The 19861-nt window shown below is 45.4% G+C and overlaps 1 protein-coding gene across 5 annotated transcripts; it reads right to left on the bottom strand.

The window, feature by feature from the left end:
- Positions 1-8461: 8461 nt before the first annotated feature.
- LOC123078649 (probable isoprenylcysteine alpha-carbonyl methylesterase ICMEL2) lies at positions 8462-18772 on the bottom strand. 5 transcript variants are annotated; one of them, XR_006437583.1, is made up of 13 exons: positions 18330-18772; positions 17400-17476; positions 17118-17187; positions 16956-17036; positions 16795-16869; positions 16580-16681; positions 16028-16165; positions 15103-15168; positions 14883-15023; positions 14115-14205; positions 12175-12336; positions 11843-11938; positions 10934-11763 (listed from the first exon to the last, which is right to left on the bottom strand). XR_006437583.1 is itself a non-coding variant. In XM_044501231.1 (12 exons), exons 1-11 carry the CDS (start codon positions 18740-18742, stop codon positions 12178-12180), a joined length of 1413 nt encoding a protein of 470 aa, XP_044357166.1. In that variant the 5' UTR covers positions 18743-18767; the 3' UTR covers positions 8462-9780; positions 12175-12177. The 5 variants fall into 5 exon arrangements, 3 of the variants coding, with proteins under 3 accessions (XP_044357166.1, XP_044357168.1, XP_044357167.1); XR_006437584.1 differs by having other exon boundaries at positions 10936-11708; XM_044501231.1 differs by lacking the exons at positions 10934-11763; positions 11843-11938 and adding an exon at positions 8462-9780 and having other exon boundaries at positions 18330-18767.
- Positions 18773-19861: the final 1089 nt, after the last annotated feature.

Genomic DNA, 19861 nt, shown 5'->3' with positions numbered 1-19861 from the left:
TACCTCGAGCTCCTTTAACAGTACGGTGTTTCCTATGACTCAAGAAAGAGAAAACAAAACTACGAAAACAAAAGTCTTCACGCTTCATGTTCCTCGCATGGATATCAAGTCTTCGCGGTCACACTGATTTCTTCACTTTCAAAGTCTTCAGAAAGCCAAAGGCTTCAGTTGAAGACATTCATTTTTAGGGGTCGACTTTCTCTGTAAATATCAAACTCCTCATAGACTTATAGACCTGTGTACAGTCACAAACGCATTAGTCCCTTAACATATAAGTCTTCAATACACCAAAATCACTAAGGGGCACTAGATGCACTTACAAAGGGCTAGTCCTGGATGGTCTCATTTTTTTATTGTGTAGAGTGCAGGTCTTGTTGATTTCAAACTTCATGGGCTCAGTGGTCCCTGCGCCATTGATGAGGACAATGTGGGGTCCTCAACGACAAGGCAGTCGGTTGTTGAAGCCCACACGCCCAATCCACAAAGGTCTGGGGCTGCCGACCAGAGCACGCAGCTGGAGGTCGTTGCTTCGGAGACTGGTAGGTGTTCCATATTTTGGTATTTGACCGTGGAGTCTTAGAGATTTTGTCACTCCGCGATGAAACTATTTTTATTCTGGCATAGATACCCCGCCTCCAGTCATTGCTCCTAAGGTCGTGATGGTCTCAGCCTCCGCTCCACAAGTCCCGGATCGACCCGCTGCTGGCGAAGTGGATGCCGAAGCCCTTCGCTAAACAATGATAAGGTTGTGGATGAGGTGGAGATCAAGAGGCCTGATGCTTGCATGCTTGAGGCCGTGGTACCACCTATGGTGTCGCTGGAAATGGGGCTAATTGCCCCACCTTTCATTTCTGCATCTTCACTAGAACTTGATACCGACACCTCGAAGTCTGATGCCGAGGGGCAGGACTAGAGGAGGAGGAAGACGAGGAGGGTGGCCATGGACTATGTTGTGGTGTCGTTGCCGCCTTCGTCATTCATGAAAGGGGATGAACAAGGGCCGGATGTGCCGGAGGAGACAAAGGATGCCAAGACCATGAAGCCTTTCTACTCCTCTATGAGGAAGCAAGGTGACTCAGTGGAGTCGAGGTTCGCCGTAATTTACCCCTATCCCTACCAATTGTATTGTACTATATCAATAGTAGCAGTAGCAGTAGCAGAAGCAGCAGTAGGAGCAGTAGCAACAACAGTAGGAGCAATAGTAGCAGTAGTAGAAGTAGCAATAGTAGTAGTACCCCTGAGACTAACTGTAGTAGTAGCAGCAGCAGCAGCAACAGGAGTAGTAGCAGGAGTAGTAGGAGTAAGTAGTAGTAGCAGCAGCAGCAACAACAACAACAACAACAATAGGAGTAACAGTAGTAATAGTAGTAGCCCCTGAGACTAAATGTGATTTGCATTTGAAAACCTGGCTTAGGTCAGAGTCCTTTGCCACTAGTCGGTAGTTAGCACGATCATATTAAAAAGCAATGTTTGATAAGTAGTAAGGTCTCCATTGTATTTGTTTCAATAAGAATACCACGGGTGTCATTTCTTCACGAAACATCACACCAAAGTAGAAGTAGAATGGTCGATCAAGTTTGACACCCAAAAATTTTAATTTGTTTTTTATCTGTATTTTCTTCGAATTTACTATTCATGCACGAGGGCATGAATCATGTTCACCTTTGTACTTCTGTTGTCTCATCATATATAAAATTTGGTGATTCATGACATGGAGGCGCTGGCCCAGAATTCATGTCTCTTCGGATCCCCGCTTCGGTTCCAGAAGCTTGGCTCTTCGGCTGAATGATCATGTCTCTTCAAATGTCGTGTCTATTCTAGAAGCTTGGCCCTTCTGGTTGTTTTGTTTGTGAGTTGGGACTCTTCGGCTGTTTGTTGGAAATAGATTTTTATCAAAGCAGGGTAGGGGGGCTGATGTGGCACATGTGGTGAAGTGACAAAAAAATGGCATGTGTGGGGGCATGTGTGATGAGGTGGATAGGTTGCATGTTAAGAGAAATAGGATAGTGGAGATGAACTATTTAGGTATTATAAATTTGGTGATTCATATTTGGTGTGTGTTGCTACAACGCATACCCTCCCCATGCGTACGTCCTCGCTATGCGCCGGCCCATAATGGATTTATTTTCTTCTATTTTTGTCTGCTTTTTCTTTTTGTCTTTATTTTTCTTTTTCTTCTTCTTTTATTTTCCTTCTTCCTTTTTTTATTTCTTATTTTATGAAAGATTTTCTAATTTTCTGAACATATTTTAATCTGTGACATTTTTTAATCTGAAACTCATGAATAATTTTTGAATTTACAGACTTACTTTTTCAAGTTTGTGAACATTTTTTGAATTCATAAATATTTTAAAATTCGCAAACATTTTAAAATTCATGAACATTTTTTGAATTCTCTAACATTTTTTGAATTTGAGAACATGTTTAGAATTCATGAATATTTTTTACGAACTCATGAACATTTCTTTGAAAGTCATGAACATTTTTGAAACTCACGAATAGTTTTTGAAAACTTGTATATTTTTTGGGCTCACAAATATTTTTTAAATACATGATTTTTTTGAATCCATGAATATGTTCGAATTCATGATTTGTTTTTTCAAATTCACAAACAATCTTTGAATACATGAAACTTATTTTATCAAAATTTGCAATTTATTCTGAAATTTGGAATTTTTTTTGAAACGTTGAATTATCTTAAAGAATAAGAAAACAAATCCAGAAAATCAGAAGGCAAAAAGAAAAAAAGAAAATAAAATAATGGGGCGTCTCGCACAGCACATGGGGCGGCTAAGATGCGCCCTCTCGGGTAGCGGGGACTGCGCGCCAGCCATAGTGTTGTGCACCAAATAGGAGCGCCCATAAATATTGCAGTCATTTGTCTGAAAAAAAAGTCATTTATCTAAAAAAATGTACTTATGGGATCCAGCCCTATTACAACATGGGTGCTACCGTGCATGATCTGCTTGTTAGAGTTATAATATAGGTCATGTACCCCTTTGTATTTATCCCGTTGTATAAGGGGTTTCCTGCATATGTTCCACACCTGTACATGTATATATATCGGCCTATGGCCTCATGGGAATACAAGTTGCTTATTCCTAACATGGTATTAGAGCTTTAGGTCTCTTTTTTCGCACGCGCAACTCGTGCTTCGATCCACTCCCGCCGCCGCCGCGTTCTCTCTTCGCGCCGCTGCTGCGTCCCCTCCCGCCAGGCGCCTCTCCTCCCGATCGTGTCCTCTTCTCCTCGATCGAAGCAGGGAGGCCCCCGATCGGCGCTGCTCTCGTCCAAGGCCTGCTCCCGTCCAACGATCCAGCCGGCCTCGATCGATCTCCTGCGCTCTAGCCGGCCCCGATCGGCGCTGCTCCCGTCCAAGGCCAGCTCCTGTCCAAGATCCAGCCGGCCTGCTTCTGCGCTCAGCTGGCCCTGCTTGACGCCGCTCCCAGCCGGCCTGCTCCTGCCTAGCCGGCCCCGATCGAGCTCCCCTGCCGCCCGTGCCTGATCCCGCTCCCCGCTGCCGTACTCATCCGGCTTCTGCTGCTTTCGGATCTTTGCAAAAAAAAATATCTGCTGCATCGGGCTATGTTGCTGTCCCTCGCTGTCCGGTGATCTTCGATGGTACCAACTACACCGAGTTCCCTGGCTTCATGCGCATTCACATGCGCGGCATTCGTCTCTGGGGTGTTCTTTCTGGCGAGGTCTGCTGTCCGCCACGTCCGGTCCCTCCGGTGGCCCCTACTCCGCCGACTCCACTGGTTCTTCCTACGGATGCTACTCAGGCCGCCAAGGATGCGGCTAAGCTTGCTGATGAGACTGCTGATCGTGCTTATGATGAGAGGGTTTTGGCTTATGAGGAGGCTCTTCAGACGTATCATGGTGCTTTGTCTGTTTACACCCAGTGGCTTGATGATGATGCTCGTGCTGCAGCTGTTCTCACTGCTAGTGTTCTGCCTCAGTTTGCTTCTGAGTTTCTGGGTCTTCCTACTGTCTTTCAGATGTGGACCTGTCTTCGTCAGCGCTATGAGCCCTCTGGTGATGCCTTATACCTTTCTGTGGTTCGTCAGGAGCATGCTCTTCAGCAGGGTGACTCTACTGTTGATGACTTTTATGCACAGAGTTCTGCTATCTGGCGCCAGCTTGATTCTCTCCGCAGTGCTGGTTGTCGTACTTGCCCCTGCTGCCAGGCTGTCCAGGCCAACTTGGAGTTTCATCGCGTCTACGAGTTCCTGTCTCGGCTCCGTAAGGAGTTTGAGCCCCGGCGTGCTCAGTTGTTTGCTCGTGGCCGTATTTCTCTCATGGAGGCGCTTTCAGAGATTCGTGCTGAGGAGACTCGCTTACGTGGTGCTGGTTTGCTGGAGGTTCCCTCTGTGCTCGCTACTCGGGCTTCTTCCACTCCACCTGCTGCACCGCCCCATTCTCGCTCGAGTGCTCCGCCGCTCTTGCCCACTCCTTCTGGAGGCTCAGGTCGCCCCCGTTCACATTGTGACTACTGCAACAATGATGGTCATATTGAGTCCCAGTGCTACACAAAGCGGAAACACCTGCGCAAGGCGCGATCATCCTCCTCAGGGACTTCGTCATCTCCCTCGACAGCTTCAGCCATTGCTTTGACTGAGCAGGATATTCTGAGACTTAAGCGTCTGCTCGCGGCTTCAGGTTCTTCCTCGACGGGTACTGCTGGTTCTGTGACTGATGCTTCCCGCACTGAGCACCCGCCCTCTACACAGTCAGGTACATCCCCATGGGTTCTGGACTCTGGAGCTTCTTTTCATATGTCTTCTCATTCTTCCGCTTTGTCCTCTCTTCGATCGCTGGATTCTCCTGTTCATGTCTTCACTGCTGATGGTACTCCACTTTCTGTTGCTAGTAGAGGCCATCTTTCCACTCCTCTTATTCTGTTCCTGATGTTGCTCATGTTCCTCGACTTACCATGAATCTGTTTTCTGCCGGTCAACTTACTGATTCTGGTTGTCGTGTCATCCTTGATGTTGACTCTTGTTCTGTCCAGGATCGTCGCACGCACACTCTGGTTGGGGCTGGCCCTCGCCGCCGTGATTCTCAGGGTCTTTGGGAGTTGGACTGGCTTCATGTTCCTTCCGCTGCCACCACCATCGCCAGTCCCTCCGCTGCTGTCGCCTCTGTTACTGGTTCCTTCAAGCAGTGGCATCATCGACTTGGTCATCTGTGTGGTTCTCGGTTATCGTCTTTAGTTCGTCGAGGTCTTCTGGGGTCTGTCTCAGGAGATGTCTCTTTAGAGTGTCAGGGTTGTCGTCTTGGCAAGCAGATTCAGTTACCATATTCACATAGTGAGTCAGTGTCTAAGCGTCCTTTTGATTTAGTCCATTCTGATGTATGGGGTCCGGCTCCTTTCGCTTCGAAAGGTGGTCATAAATACTATATTATTTTCATCGATGATTTTTCTCGTTACACATGGCTTTATTTCATGACTTCTCGTAGTGAGGTGTTGTCTATTTATAAGCGTTTTGCTGCCATGGTTCATACTCAGTTCTCTTCACCCATTCGTGTTTTTCGTGCTGACTCCGCTGGCGAGTATATCTCTAAGATGTTGCGTGGTGTCCTTGCTGAGCAGGGTACTCTTGCCCAGTTCTCTTGTCCTGGTGCTCATGCTCAGAATGGCGTGTCTGAGCGCAAGCATCGTCACCTTCTTGAGACGGCTCGTGCGATGATGATCGCCGCCTCTCTTCCGCCTCATTTTTGGGCCGAGGCTATCTCCACTTCCGCCTATCTCATCAACCTTCAGCCGTCCGCTGCTTTGCAGGGTGGTGTTCCTTTTGAGCGTCTTTTTGATCGTTCTCCCGATTATTCGATGCTTCGCTTGTTTGGTTGTGTTTGCTATGTTCTTCTTGCCCCTCGCGAACGCACCAAACTGACCGCTCAGTCTGTTGAGTGTGTCTTCTTAGGCTACAGTGATGAACATAAGGGCTATCGTTGTTGGGATCCTATCGGTCGTCGGATGCGTATCTCTCGAGACGTGACTTTTGATGAGTCTCGTCCTTTCTACCCACGCCCATCTTCCTCGATTTTTTCAGTGGAGGATATCTCTTTCCTCACTTTTCCTGACTCACCTATCACCCCCGTCGCGCCTGTGCCTATTCGTTCCACTCCCTCTGCTTCTCCACCCCTCGTCGATTTGCAGCCACCATCTTCCCCGGTCTCCTCACCTAGCATGTCACCGGATTCTACACCTTCATCTCCGGTGACTTCTTCGTCGCCACCCCCCGATTCTACCTTGGCGATTCCTCCTTCTATTGTTCCATCTTTTCCTCAGCATTACACTCGTCGTTCACGACCTGTGGATGCTTCCTTGGATGAGTCGTCCTCTTCCTCTCAGCCTACTTATGGCTTGCGTTCTCGTCCTCGTCCGCCTGTTGATCGCTTTGGATTTCCCACCGCTGGTGCTGCTGTTCTTGAGCCGACTTCTTACCGTCAGGCTGTTGTTCATCCTGAATGGCAGTTTGCGATGGCAGAGGAGATTGCTGCTCTTGAACGCACTGGTACCTGGGATCTTGTTTCTCTTCCTCCCGGAGTCCGTCCCATCACTTGTAAGTGGGTCTACAAGGTTAAGACTCGCTCCGATGGTTCTCTTGAGCGTCACAAAGCTCGTCTCGTGGCTCGTGGTTTTCAGCAGGAGCATGGTCGTGATTATGACGAGACTTTTGCTCCTGTGGCCCATATGACCACTATTCGTACACTTCTTGCCGTTGCCTCTGCACGCCACTGGTCTATATCTCAGCTTGATGTTAAGAATGCCTTTCTTAATGGTGAGCTGCGTGAGGAGGTGTACATGCAGCCACCACCTGGGTATTCTGTTCCTGATGGCATGGTGTGTCGTCTTCGTCGCTCTCTCTATGGCCTTAAGCAAGCCCCTCGCGCCTGGTTTGAGCGTTTTGCCTCTGTGGTCACTACTGCTGGTTTTTCAGCAAGTGCTCATGATCCAGCATTGTTTATTCACCTTTCTCCTCGTGGCCGGACTCTTCTTCTTCTCTATGTTGATGATATGGTCATCACTGGGGATGACCCCGAGTATATTGCCTTTGTAAAGGCCCGTCTTAGTGAGCAGTTTCTTATGTCTGATCTTGGACCTCTTCGCTACTTTCTTGGGATTGAAGTCTCTTCTACCTCTGATGGCTTTTTTATATCCCAGGAAAAGTATATCCAGGATCTTCTTGCTCGTGCTGCTCTTACTGACGAGCGCATTGTTGAGACTCCTATGGAGCTCAATGTTCACCTCCGTGCTACTGATGGTGATCCTCTCCCTGACCCGACGCGTTATCGTCATCTCGTTGGCAGTCTTGTCTATCTAGCTGTCACTCGTCCGGACATCTCTTATCCGGTTCATATTCTGAGTCAGTTTGTCTCTGCTCCCACATCGGTTCACTATAGTCATCTCCTTCGTGTTCTCCGATATCTTCGGGGCACGATCTCTCACCGTCTATTCTTTCCTAGCTCCAGTTCTTTACAGCTTCAGGCCTATGCGGATGCTACGTGGGCTAGTGATCCTTCTGATCGCCGTTCACTTTCTGCTTACTGTGTTTTTCTTGGCGGTTCTCTCATTGCCTGGAAGACGAAGAAACAGATTGCAGTTTCCCGTTCGAGTGCTGAGGCTGAGTTGCGAGCCATGGCTCTTTTGACGGCAGAGGTGACTTGGTTACGGTGGTTACTTCAGGATTTTGGTGTTTCTGTCACTACACCGACTCTGCTCTTATCTGACAGTACAGGTGCTATTAGCATTGCGCGCGATCCTGTGAAGCATGAGCTCACCAAGCATATTGGTGTTGATGCTTTCTATGTGCGCGCTGCTGTGCAGGATCAGGTTATTGCTCTTCAGTATGTGCCTTCCGAGTTACAGTTGGCGGATTTCCTGACGAAGGCCCAGACTAGAGCACAACATGGCTTTTATCTCTTCAAACTCAGTGTTGTTCCTTCACCATGAGTTTGAGGGGGGTGTTAGAGTTATAATATAGGTCATGTACCCCTTTGTATTTATCCCGTTGTATAAGGGGTTTCCTGCATATGTTCCACACATGTACATGTATATATATCGGCCTATGGCCTCATGGGAATACAAGTTGCTTATTCCTAACACTGCTCAGGCCTGGTCCTGACTTCTCACTTGTTTATAGCATCGTTGCTAACACAATCTCTTGCGCTCGCGAGCCTCGTGATGGTGTGTGACTGCAAACCGATGGTACATGATATACAAAGACGGAACTAAAGGAGCTTATTTGACAGTGATTAGAGATTTTTCACTTTATAGGTCCAACTTTAGTAGTTGCAGTTTTATTTTTAAAAGTAGAACATCGAATGTTGATGCGCATAATCTAGCCAAACACTCCCTTTTGCTTGATCAGGTTCATCACTTGTGGCTCATTTCTCCGCATGACCCAGTACGCATCCCTCTTAATGCTCAAATGAATCAATCAAGTGTTGGCGCCCCTCAACAACAACAAAAAACAGTCCCTCAACAGAAAGAAGTACGAAACAGAGTACAAGGAGGCACTCACTAATACAATCTCCTAAAAAACTACTCCCACGATCTCATAACATAAGACGTTTTTTAGTGTCAAAAAAGTCTTACATTATGGGACGGAAAGAGTACGAAACAGAGCACAAACCACCCTTCTCAAGGACACATGCAACTAAATTATTACAAATCCCATAGAACCAGCAAAAAACAAAAAAGACATCATAGCAACTTGCCAAACGCAACACAAGCTATACCGAGTCCCCTACGTCGGAGGGGGAGATCATCCAGACACCAACAGAAACCAGGCAGCAAACCTTCTTGTACAAGATTTATTCTTTCGGAAGCTTCCTGGTGCCATTATGCGTTAATGACTCAGGGAATAATATACCTCAAACATTTCGAATGGAAAACTTCACGTCCGGTGAGTTGCACCTCCTACCAGGCTACAAGGCATCCAATTCTGTAAGAAAGCATCCAACTGCACCGTGCCATCAATCACTTGCTACAATAATTCAGGACGCCTTTATTCTTGCTTCATGTAGGATTTGTACTCTGCACACTTGGGAGACCCAAGAAGCGGCCTATAAATACCTTGGTCCATCCATTCCCCAGTTCATCAAGCACACGACAGCTTAAGTTTCTAAGCCTTCCAGTGCCGGAACAGAGCAGCATATAAGAATGGCATCCCTGAAGGCCGTGAAGCCAACCGGACTTGACGGGAAGGCCAAGGAGCCTACCAAGGTTAGTGCCACCAAGGGACCTGCAAAGCTCAGTGCCACGGCGACCAAGCCAGCAGCCGCCAAGGGTGGCATCAAGAAGGCTGAGTCAAAGCCACGGGAGCCTAAGAAGAGGGTACAACCTGCAGCTGATGTTATATTGAGATCCTATAACCTTCACCTTGCATGCTCTTTCCCTGATGATCTGGTGTTTTTTCAAATGACAGCAGGTGAAGAGCACCAAGCCAGCAGCAGCAAAAAACTGACAACGGCAGCAGGAGAAATGGAGCTTGCGTAGCTATCTCCATGGTGCTATGACTTATATATGAATCCCACCTTTCCCTTCCTCTGTCTCCCATGATGTCGATCACGCCTAGACAGGGTGTACTCACAATCCATGTGAGAATATTACAAATAAGACGTGTAGTTCTGCCATCTGCTTCATCTTATCCTGCTTGATGTTTCACTGCACTCTCCCATTTTACGTGCGTTTGTTCGGGTTCGGTTGGCAAATACAATAACATGAACACCAGTCGCACGAGATCCTAAGAAGTAACATCTCCGCCGTGTCATCTGAAAAAAAAGTGAAACCCATTATGCTAACAATAATAAGAGTACATAACAAACGATTATCATGATCCTACACAACCGTAACTGTTACAAAGTCACAAAACCAATCACCGTAAACGATGATGATATCTCAAAAAGGAACACTACATGAATGACCAGCCACACTCACCCAAAAATTAGAAGAACACACACTTGGTAAGTTATAAAAAGAAAAGTCAAAGGTTGGCACTTCCGCAATTACCCTGATGCATTTAGAAACAACAAGAAAACTTCCTAGACCAACTTCTATATTACCTATACAGTGACTTCCTAGTTTTGTGTTCGACACAAATTAGAACATTGCAGTCTGCAGAACACATTATTACAAGCCTTTGTGAGTGATATAAGGTACACCTCATCTACAACTTCGAAAACAAAGGGGGAAATGAACGCATAGTTTCGACTCATGTAGGTTCTTCCACCTGAAATGGATAGCAGGTAAAGAAATGTACAGGTCGACACGCCAGGTAGCGGTGAACCAAAAGCTCACATAGCTCACGAGCTTAATGAACGCTCGGTTACTTGGCTCTTAAGCTTGCAGCTCGCTTCTTAATGAAGAGAGCCAATCACTTATTTCAGCTTGTTAAACTTAACGATGTTAATGAGCGAGCTAACGAGTTTCACAAGCAGCTCGTTAAGCTTGCTAATACAACACAACACACATTCTTATGTTTAGTGGCAACATTTCATGGCATCTCAACCTATCTATTCCATCTAGTTGGCTCAACACAGCCCATAGGAGACGAACCACCTCATGTGGTCACCGTCTTCCTTAAAAAATAAACACATCGTAGCTCAAGCAAAAGGAGGTAATGCATGTTAACAAGTACTCATGAGCAAAAGGAGGTAATGCATGTTAACAAGTACTCATGAGCGCTCACAAGCTTTAGACGAACAGAGCCGATTAGAGTTTTTTGCTCGTTAATCCACCCCTAATGCCAAGAAAGAGGAAAGGGCTCTACGAATGCAACCAAATTCAGACAAATACCTTTCTTATCTAGCAATGTCTTGCTTAGATAACGAGCAGTATATATGTTCAATGGAAACTCGGTGCAACCAAATTTCCAAACCTTTATTGGACTGGGGGGGGGGGGGGGGGTCTTCTAAGCCAGTTATATTTGATTACTCCCTCCAATCCATTGTACTAAATCAGTGACAATTAATATGTGGATCAGAGGGAGTAATATTGTTCTAGTGCGTACAGAACATGGAATTTACTCACTGCAGCTCTAAAGGACCTACCGAACCATGGTTTTTATCCAAACTCACATAATGTTCAGCACACCGACATAATTGATACATTTTGGAACGTTTATTTTTGTAGATTGAATAACTAACTAGAAGCGGAAGCGCGTTTTGCCACACCGTTTGATCATGTAGCGTTCTTTAGGTGTTGGTCATCTATTTTTTCGGAGTTTTTTGTTATTTCTTTGTTGTGTATTTGGTCGTCCATTTTGCATGATCATGATTTAGAGGGTACCGTCTCTTGTTGGTGCTGAGTCAAAAAAAAATTTGCACCAATTACTATCCTTATGAAGACTCCCGATACACATTCATTACCTTAACTGGAGGGCAGTTAGATTAGAGAAGAATTAGACAGATTTTGGGCTTTAATCGATGTCCCTGATTTTGAATATGGGCCTTGCAGAACCCAGGTTTGTTACATGTTGACTTTTGAGCTGTAATGGATTTAAGAATTAAAAATCATAGTGGTAAAACACAAGGCCCACTTTCTAGATCTCTAGAGGCACACAAACAACAAGGCGATTTTGACCTTCGCTCGCTCTCCGCCTCCTCCCAGGACTCCGCCGCGGTCGCCTATCCCACGTCCGACCCCAATGTCCTCCAGTCCGTGCACGCATCTCCCTCCAAGTCCAATCCCCCTTCTTCCCCTGCGGCCGGTGGCGTGATGTTGGAAATTTGAGATTGTTGCATTAGTTACCTGACCTGTATGCCTTAGCGTTGAAGGGAGGAGGGTTTTTGATATGTGCAAGGAAATTTGAGATTGTTACGTTAGTTAACTGACTTGGGAGACAGCGACACTGCGTCATTGTCCGACAACACCTTCCTACTGCCCTGCCCTTGCCTGGAGGTGTTCCAGGGGCGCCAGGATGTCCGACGGCTGGCAGGTGACATGAAGCCCAACCAAGCAACCATGAGAAGAACTACCCTTACCTCAAGTGAATGAACTCAAAGAAATCCCATAACAGAAGACTTGGCACAGGATAACAAAATATTGGCACGGCCATAATACATTCTTATAGTTTAATGAGAACCGTAACAATTATTTACTATGCAGAAAGAATTCTAGCAGATAAGGAGTTTAAGGCAAAAGATAAAGGCGGGAACAGAAAATACCTATTAGAAGGGACTAATCCAACGGGCTAACTGCAATTGCCACTCAAAAACCAGGCGCCTTGGAGTTGGCGCAGAAGCTGTATTTCGGCGAGTTGCATCATCGGCGTAAATAATAGAGAAGACATCTTCAACCAAAGGATCCCTTCCACCCCTAAGAGGATCCTGTGAAAAGATTTAAATAAAAAAGTTAGAACAAAACTCAAGAGTAACAAATTAATAACTATCAGAGCTCATAGTTAGGCAAGATGTTTTAATTACACAATTGTAATAGTTACAGTTCGGAGGGCTAATTAAGCAAATACTTATGAAAGTAAGATTTTATCAAAGACCTGATAAGGTCTCACTCTTAGTAACTAATGGTAGAGATCATGAGTTATGATAATATAACGGGTAGAGGTACACATTTGGTACAAGGTTTCTTGAACCTAATCCCCAAAGATACTGGTTTCCTGTAAATGCTTTGACAGTACCAGGCAGCAAAGTATCAACTTTAACATTTTGTTTAGGAACTGATCCGAAGCCAAATGTTGTATGGTGCTGAGTGTTGACCGACTAAAAGGTGACATGTTCAACAGTTAGGGGTGGCGGAGATGCGCATGTTGAGATGGATGTGTGGCCACACAAGAAAGGACCGAGTCATGTGTATGATCCAACATCGATTTAGTTGGGGTAGCACCGATTGAAGAGAAGCTTGTCCAACATCGTCTGAGATGTTTGGGCATATTCAGCGCAGGCCTCCAAAAGCTCCAGTGCATAGCGGACAGCTAAAATGTGCTGATAATGTCAAGAGAGGTCGGGGTAGACCAAACTAGACATGGGAAGAGTCCGTAAAGAGAGATCTGAAGGACTGGAGTATCACCAAAGAACTAGCCATGGACAGGAGTGCGTGGAAGCTTGCTATTCATGTGCCAGAACCATGAGGTGGTCGCGAGATGTTATGGGTTTCACCTCTAGCCTACCCCAACTTGTTTGGGACTAAAGGCTTTGTTGTTGTTGTTTGTTGCTGTAACTGATCCGAAGCCAGTAGCTCTTTGTATAAAGCATCAGAGATACATCAATTTACAAAATATACATTAATAACTCCAAATAATGTTCCCCATAAAATAATTAGTTAATATATTTATTATAATTGATAATATTGAGCAAAAAATAACAGCCGTGGCCTAATTCAGATAAAATCAGCAATTCATTGGCTATGGCAAGATATATTATAGCTCCCACGTTAACCTCACAATAAAATCCTTGAATCACAATAGCAGTACAAGAAAACCATTCAGAAAATCAAGGTGGAGATGTTTAGGGTATGTTTGGTTTGTGACGAAAACCATACCAATTGTTTGGTCTCAACCAGAACTTTGGTCCTTGTTTCGAATTTGGATGGTTGCCAAAAAACCTTCAAGCCCATGTCCCTTCTCCGACTCGAGTTCATTCTTATTGGCAATTTGGCCCGATGATAGGCAAGCAAAATCTTGACCAAAACTGCTTTGGCTCAACCATGCACACCCTAAGACTTTAGTTGATTTAAGTTGAATGATATAGCAACTACTACTTTCTTCCTACTTCCTCCCTCCGATCAGTTTTGAACTAATCCCAGTTCAAAACTGCGACACTTATTATGGATCGGAGGTAGCACATAATTGGTGTAAGATTCAGTGTCGCAGTAACCTAGTGTGAACTAAGGAAAGGCCCACATAACCCCATTTTCTATCTTCAGAATTTGTTCATACAAAGATCTAAAATATTTGAAATAGCACCTTGAGGAGGTAGTCTTTCCAGAAATCCACTAATTTTATTTAGTTAAGCAAAACAGAAAGACAATTTGCGAATTTAGTCCTTTCTGTTTGAGTAAATAGGCATATGAATCAAGTTGTATTTTACAGATATAACTACTCTGATACTATGACACACAAAAAATCATCATCAACGTATACATTTTTCACCTGTATAAATATATCTGTATGTGTTTTCCCTTCGTACAATAATAATTTGGCCTGGGCACCAACTTGTTGAAGGACGTCTACAAAAGTTTGACTGCACATAAAAAGAAGCAGAGTAACTTGTATCGTGAAATTGGGTAACATTATGTTGGTTAAACAAGGGAGCAATCAACTAAATATCAATCCAAACAACATACTATAGATCGACCTTGTAGGCTTGCACTAGAGCAGCAAAATATAGATGAGTAGAAAGTCAAAAGGAATTCTCAAACGTAGTACTATTGTTACAGGTGAAATAGTTGACACTCAAAGCTGCAGTGTAAAAAAAGGAGACAATATTCACGTTCTAGTTAGTCAATCCCCAAACTTGCTACTGTTTTGACAAATATACTATTATCTCTAGTGTACCAAAGAGTGTTGTATGAAAAGTTCTGCTATTTTTCCTATCGAAGGGAAGTGTGAATATATCTTTCAACTTTCCAAACTTTATGTACAGTTTTGGTTAATCTATTTCATCTTCAACAACATCCTATTCAGAAAAAACTTAGAACATCTTAGAATAGTGAACGGAGGGAGTACTTAGATCAGAAGAACAGAAAATGCCTAAACTAAGATGCCAAGGGAAGTTTGTTTTAGTAAATTGAAATGCAGATGGACTTGCATAGTAAAAGGATTTCCTTTTACCACAACATCAAGAAAATTTGGAGGGAAGGTGGGTATTGTTTGCCCTTCATCTTGCTAAATAAACATCTGCAGAAGGCATAAACAAACCTGGCAGATGATGGTATTGAATAATCATCTGTTCCATGCATAAGGAATATACGAGGCAGTAGAGCTATGGTCCGGGCACTTGACTCCTTGACAACAATTTCAGGAGAATAACGTGACAATGATTCTTCTCCATCCATTATACTGAAACAGTAATTGTGTTTGGTGTTTGTATCAATTTATTATATTAAATAAATGGACCAAAGCATAGTCATATTACTACCTGAGAAATATTGAACGGTTCAGACCACGCTGATGGAAATGGTCAACCAAATTATGGATGTTGTATCTGCAAAAACATTACTGTTACTTACTGAACCATGTCGAGTGTTCATCAGTATACATCCTCAGGAAGGAAACATAAAATATTGGAGACCAAGTTTTGTTTTTAATCCACTGAAAAAGAAATATCATAATATATATTTGTACGATAACGTTGAAGTAGAAATATATCAAACTGCACATGACATTTGAACATGATTGTATCCCCTTTGTGGATTAGAAGCAACTTTAGTGCACTGATAGTTGACTGAAATCAGGCTGCAGGAGGTTGAGATAATAAATAATAATGTGTATAATGCATCATAGATAACCATAAATGATTGTGTGTATCAAACTGGAACTAGGAGAAGCAGTTTGGTAGCGGCATCATTCCAAAAATTTGGACCAAACTATCATTGTGATTACTAGCACAGAGGAGAAGTTGGATAAATTATAAGGTCTTCTAAAACACAAATTACACATTCTTGGTGACAAACACGAGCCATGCAAATACAAAGACAACAATTGGTTCGGTTCTCCTTTTTTAAGACTAGCTCTCATATTGATACGTTCAAATTAGTTCAAATCCAGAACATACAAAATATGATCACTACAATTACTCTTTGAATACACAAAAGGGCAACCTAATGTGTACCCAGTATCTGACCAAATATGCCGAAGTCAATATCTTCCAGAGCAATCACGCAATATTCTGTGAACAATATGAAATCTAACCTTTGGTTATGGGTTTTAAGGAGAATTAGAGAACCCCTAAAATGTTATCACAGCTTACAGGAGCTCTGATGCTTGTACTATCTTCAGTTTCACTAGTGGTTAAAAATAGTCATGCCACAAAAGACTAACCAGCAAGGAACCTAAGATCTCACCCTCCAGATAAACCAAAGTATGCTTTGATTTGTGTAACACTCCAAGAAATGGGCTGCCCGCTAGACTCTTTTACTGCTTGCTCCATTAGGGCACATGCTGAAATATGTGCTCCTGCTGACTGACCCATCAAGTAGATCCTACAGGTTTATCATAAAACCAACAGGTTATACAGAGTTATGATAACTGAATTGTCGTGCATATATAACAAAACATTACTCTGGTGGAAAGGTATCAGTAAACAGAATGATGTAAATATATGCCATCAACATAATGCAAAATGACATGAAAATATTTATAAGACTTAAGCTAGCACAAGGCCTTTTAAGTAAAGTTCTAAGAAGTGTCCAGTGACACATATAAAAAGAGGTCAAGTTTCCTGAGTTATTCATCAATAATTTGTGGCTATCTAGTTGACAATCGCAGGTTAACCAAATCGTGCATCTTCTGAAGAAAATGCCATGAATTGGCACGTAAACTTAGGCTAAGGGGGAAAAACTGCTCTTTGTGACCCTTCAATAGTCACTTTTGTACACAAAAAATGGCTATCTTACTTATTAGGATCACCTCCATAACTAGCAATGTTGTTACACACAAATGAGATCCCCTGAGAAGCATCGCTAACCATGTCACCTATTCTTCCTTGCGGAAAATTTCTGAAAATAAATGTGTGAACAGTGTGTCAAGCAAATAAAAAGTGAAACAATTACTTCATATTATTTTATTAATAAAATAAAATGGAGTGATTTCAATGAAAATCAAGCAGCACCTGTAATCAATGCAAGCAACTATGATTCCTCTCTCAGCCAACCGCCTGCCAAGAAGGGCACCCCATGCCTTGTAACTGAAAATTCCGAGCAATGTGGTCAACAAATGAAGTCGCCGCAAAGGATTAACGTAATGTGTAGTTGCAAAAACATCAACACTCACCCAATAATCCAGGCCCCACCAGTTACAAAGGCCACCACAGGACAGGGTCTTCTATTATCTTTGGGTATATACAAATCCAACCTGTACAATGCAATTGTCATAAAACTGAAAAAACCATAGGAAGGGCTTCTGGGGCATTGGGGTGGGGATGGTTGATGTTACCTGTTTCTCGGTTGTTCTCCGTAAACTATACTTCTATGAACCTGGCTTGAAAAGAAATAGTAATATCCAACTGCAATAGAGAAAGCCTGTTTTCAGAATGCCATAGGATATCGATGATACGATATTATTATTAAATGAGCCAATAATCCAGGGGTCCATTCAAGAAGCAGAAGACCACATGAACATCAGAAATAACAAAGAATATCCATCCACATGCTCTTTGATGTGCATAATAAAAACTGATACTGCAATCCCTGAAATGGTAACCTGTTTGCAATATACCTTGCAAAAAACCTGGCATAAGTAGAATAGCATAGACTGCGAGGGCAACAAGCTGCCTCATCCAGCGGTAACCTAACCTGAATAATACTAAAATTAGAACGGGAATAGAAAAAAAAATCAACAGTGATTTTATTCATCGATGCATTCTGACAAAAAGGGTGAAGATTATCAGTGAATCTTAAACTACAAAGGGAGTTTTGAACTACAGTGAGTGTGAGAATTTGTATGGCCTCCCCATGCCATACTGCAAAATACAATGCCTAAACATATTCCCCGCAGCAGCATCAAGGGGATACAAACACAATGAGCACACAACCTGCCTTTGCGCGACTAGGATGCGCACAACCAACTACTCTAGTGAATACATGACAGGCTTATTTATGTTTCAGCAGAGCAACTTGCCCTCGATGTATCTCTTGTAAACGATTATGGCGGAAATAGCTGTACTGTTGTAGCAAAGATGCCAAACACGATTTTAAGGCAGATAAAAGCGATCGCCCCTCTTGTTCCGTCTTTTACAAGGAAAAAAAGGACCAAGATCACCAAATCAAGATGGATACAAAGTTTTTTAATTTGTTTCTGAACAAATGGTTTGTTATGCAAAGACAAAGCCCGCACGACAGGGAAACAGTTATGTGGTCCCCGAAGCTTAATTCTAGTCCGTGTCCCTCACGCAATTACGTGATCAAACAACCTTGTGGAGTTGGCTTCTCCATAGGGATTGATATGAAGCTGCCTTGCAACTCAGCCATCTGAACGACCTCCGGACATAAGGAAGTTTCCAAGTAGAACTGAAATTTTGGGTCGCTACAGGAGCATCAAAACCATCACCACTACCGTGCGTGTTGCATCATAGCGATCGCCCTCGAGTTGGAGCACCTCATGGCGTTGGAGACAGTGGAGTAGCCAGCGAGGAATTTCGGTGATTACCCGAGGTACTGGAGCAGGGTGAAGGTGAGGCGCGTGACGAGGTAGGTCTCGGAGGCGGCATGGCCGACGTCGTCGCGGAAGGACGACTGCCTCCTGGGGCCGGCCGAGCCCGGGGGCCTCGGGGACGCGGACTGCACGGGCGACGAGCGGCGGCGGCCGGCGGAGTCGCTCCGCGGGAGGAGCGCGTCCGCCTCGCGCGCGTCGTCCCCGGAGGCGGGAGGCTGCATTGCCATTGCGTGGCGAAGGCTCGGGAAGGTCCGCCGGGCGGTTGGGAGTGGGAGATTCGAGTTGGTGCGGAAGAATGGAGCGGGGAGGAGGGGAGCGCCTAAATAGGAGGAGGAGGAGGCGGGCGGGGAGCGCGAGTGCGTGGCGTGGAGGGACGCGTGGGGGAGGCGGGGCGAGCGCAGCAACATGCCGCAAATCCTCGTTTGCCTCCTTGCTTCGCCATCCTTCCGGCGCGGGCGGACTTTTGCGGGCTGGCAACTGGGAACCGGGCGAGGCTTTCGGGAGTAAATTGCATAGAAGTACCACAATTGAGGCATTGAAAGCAGATTGGTATCAAGATTGGTAATTTTTACGTGTCAGTATCAACTTTGGGACGAGGCGTTGCAAAAGAGGCTAAAATAGCTGTTTATACGTATTGACACGGAAACTGACCGGTTGGGCCCGCCTGTCGGGTGCTGACATGGCATGTTTTTTTGCAAAAAACTCCCTGAAATCTCCTCTCTCTCCCCCGAACGCTCTCCCCCTCCTCTGTCTCGATCTCTCTCACACACCCGAACGCGGCCGTCGCCACCGCCGACGATCACCGTGGCCACCGTCCAACCTACCCCTCTCCATACCATCCAACGGCTCAGCCGCGACGCCCTCTTCCTCATCGCCAAGCCACGTGACGCCGGGAGCCCCGTGCCGTCGTCCTCGCCTTCGGCTTCTTCCGCGGGATCCGACGACAACCGCCGACGATTCGACGCCGTCCGACCTCCCCCGAGCTCGCCGTCTGCTCCCACCGACTCGCCGTGAGCCCCTGCCTCCTCTCCCCTTGCTCCCGTGCTCCTTTTCTCGCCATGGCCACCGTTCCGCCGGCGACCGATTCGCGCCGCCGCCTGAGCTCCTCGCCGCCATGGCCAGAGGCCGTGTTCGTCGCTCCTAGGCACGTAGACGTGCTCCAGACCTCGCCAGGAACCCAACCCGCACCCCAACTCGCTCTCTCGAGCGCTGCAGCCGCATCCCCGCACCCGGCCGAACTCCGGCCGCTGCTCCGCCCATCGCCGCCGCCGCGACACTGCACCCCGGCACCCCCCGCTACCTCCTTTAGATGCGCCGCACCGCCAGCTCGCCATAGCCGCAAACCACGCGCGAAACGGTGCTTGTTAGCGCCATCCCGAGCAACTCCGGCGTGCCACCGCCGTGCCTTTGGTCGCCAGCGTCAACTGCTGACGTGGCGTCGGGTGTGTGTGAGAGATCGAGACAGAGGAGGGGGAGAGCGTTCGGGGGAGAGAGAGGAGATTCCAGGGAGTTTTTTTGCAAAAAAC

Source organism: Triticum aestivum, chromosome 3D, assembly GCF_018294505.1.
Source record: "Triticum aestivum cultivar Chinese Spring chromosome 3D, IWGSC CS RefSeq v2.1, whole genome shotgun sequence".
Lineage (NCBI taxonomy): Eukaryota > Viridiplantae > Streptophyta > Magnoliopsida > Poales > Poaceae > Triticum > Triticum aestivum.
Note: the sequence above shows the minus strand (reverse complement) of the source record. Positions and strands in the feature narration are given on the sequence as shown.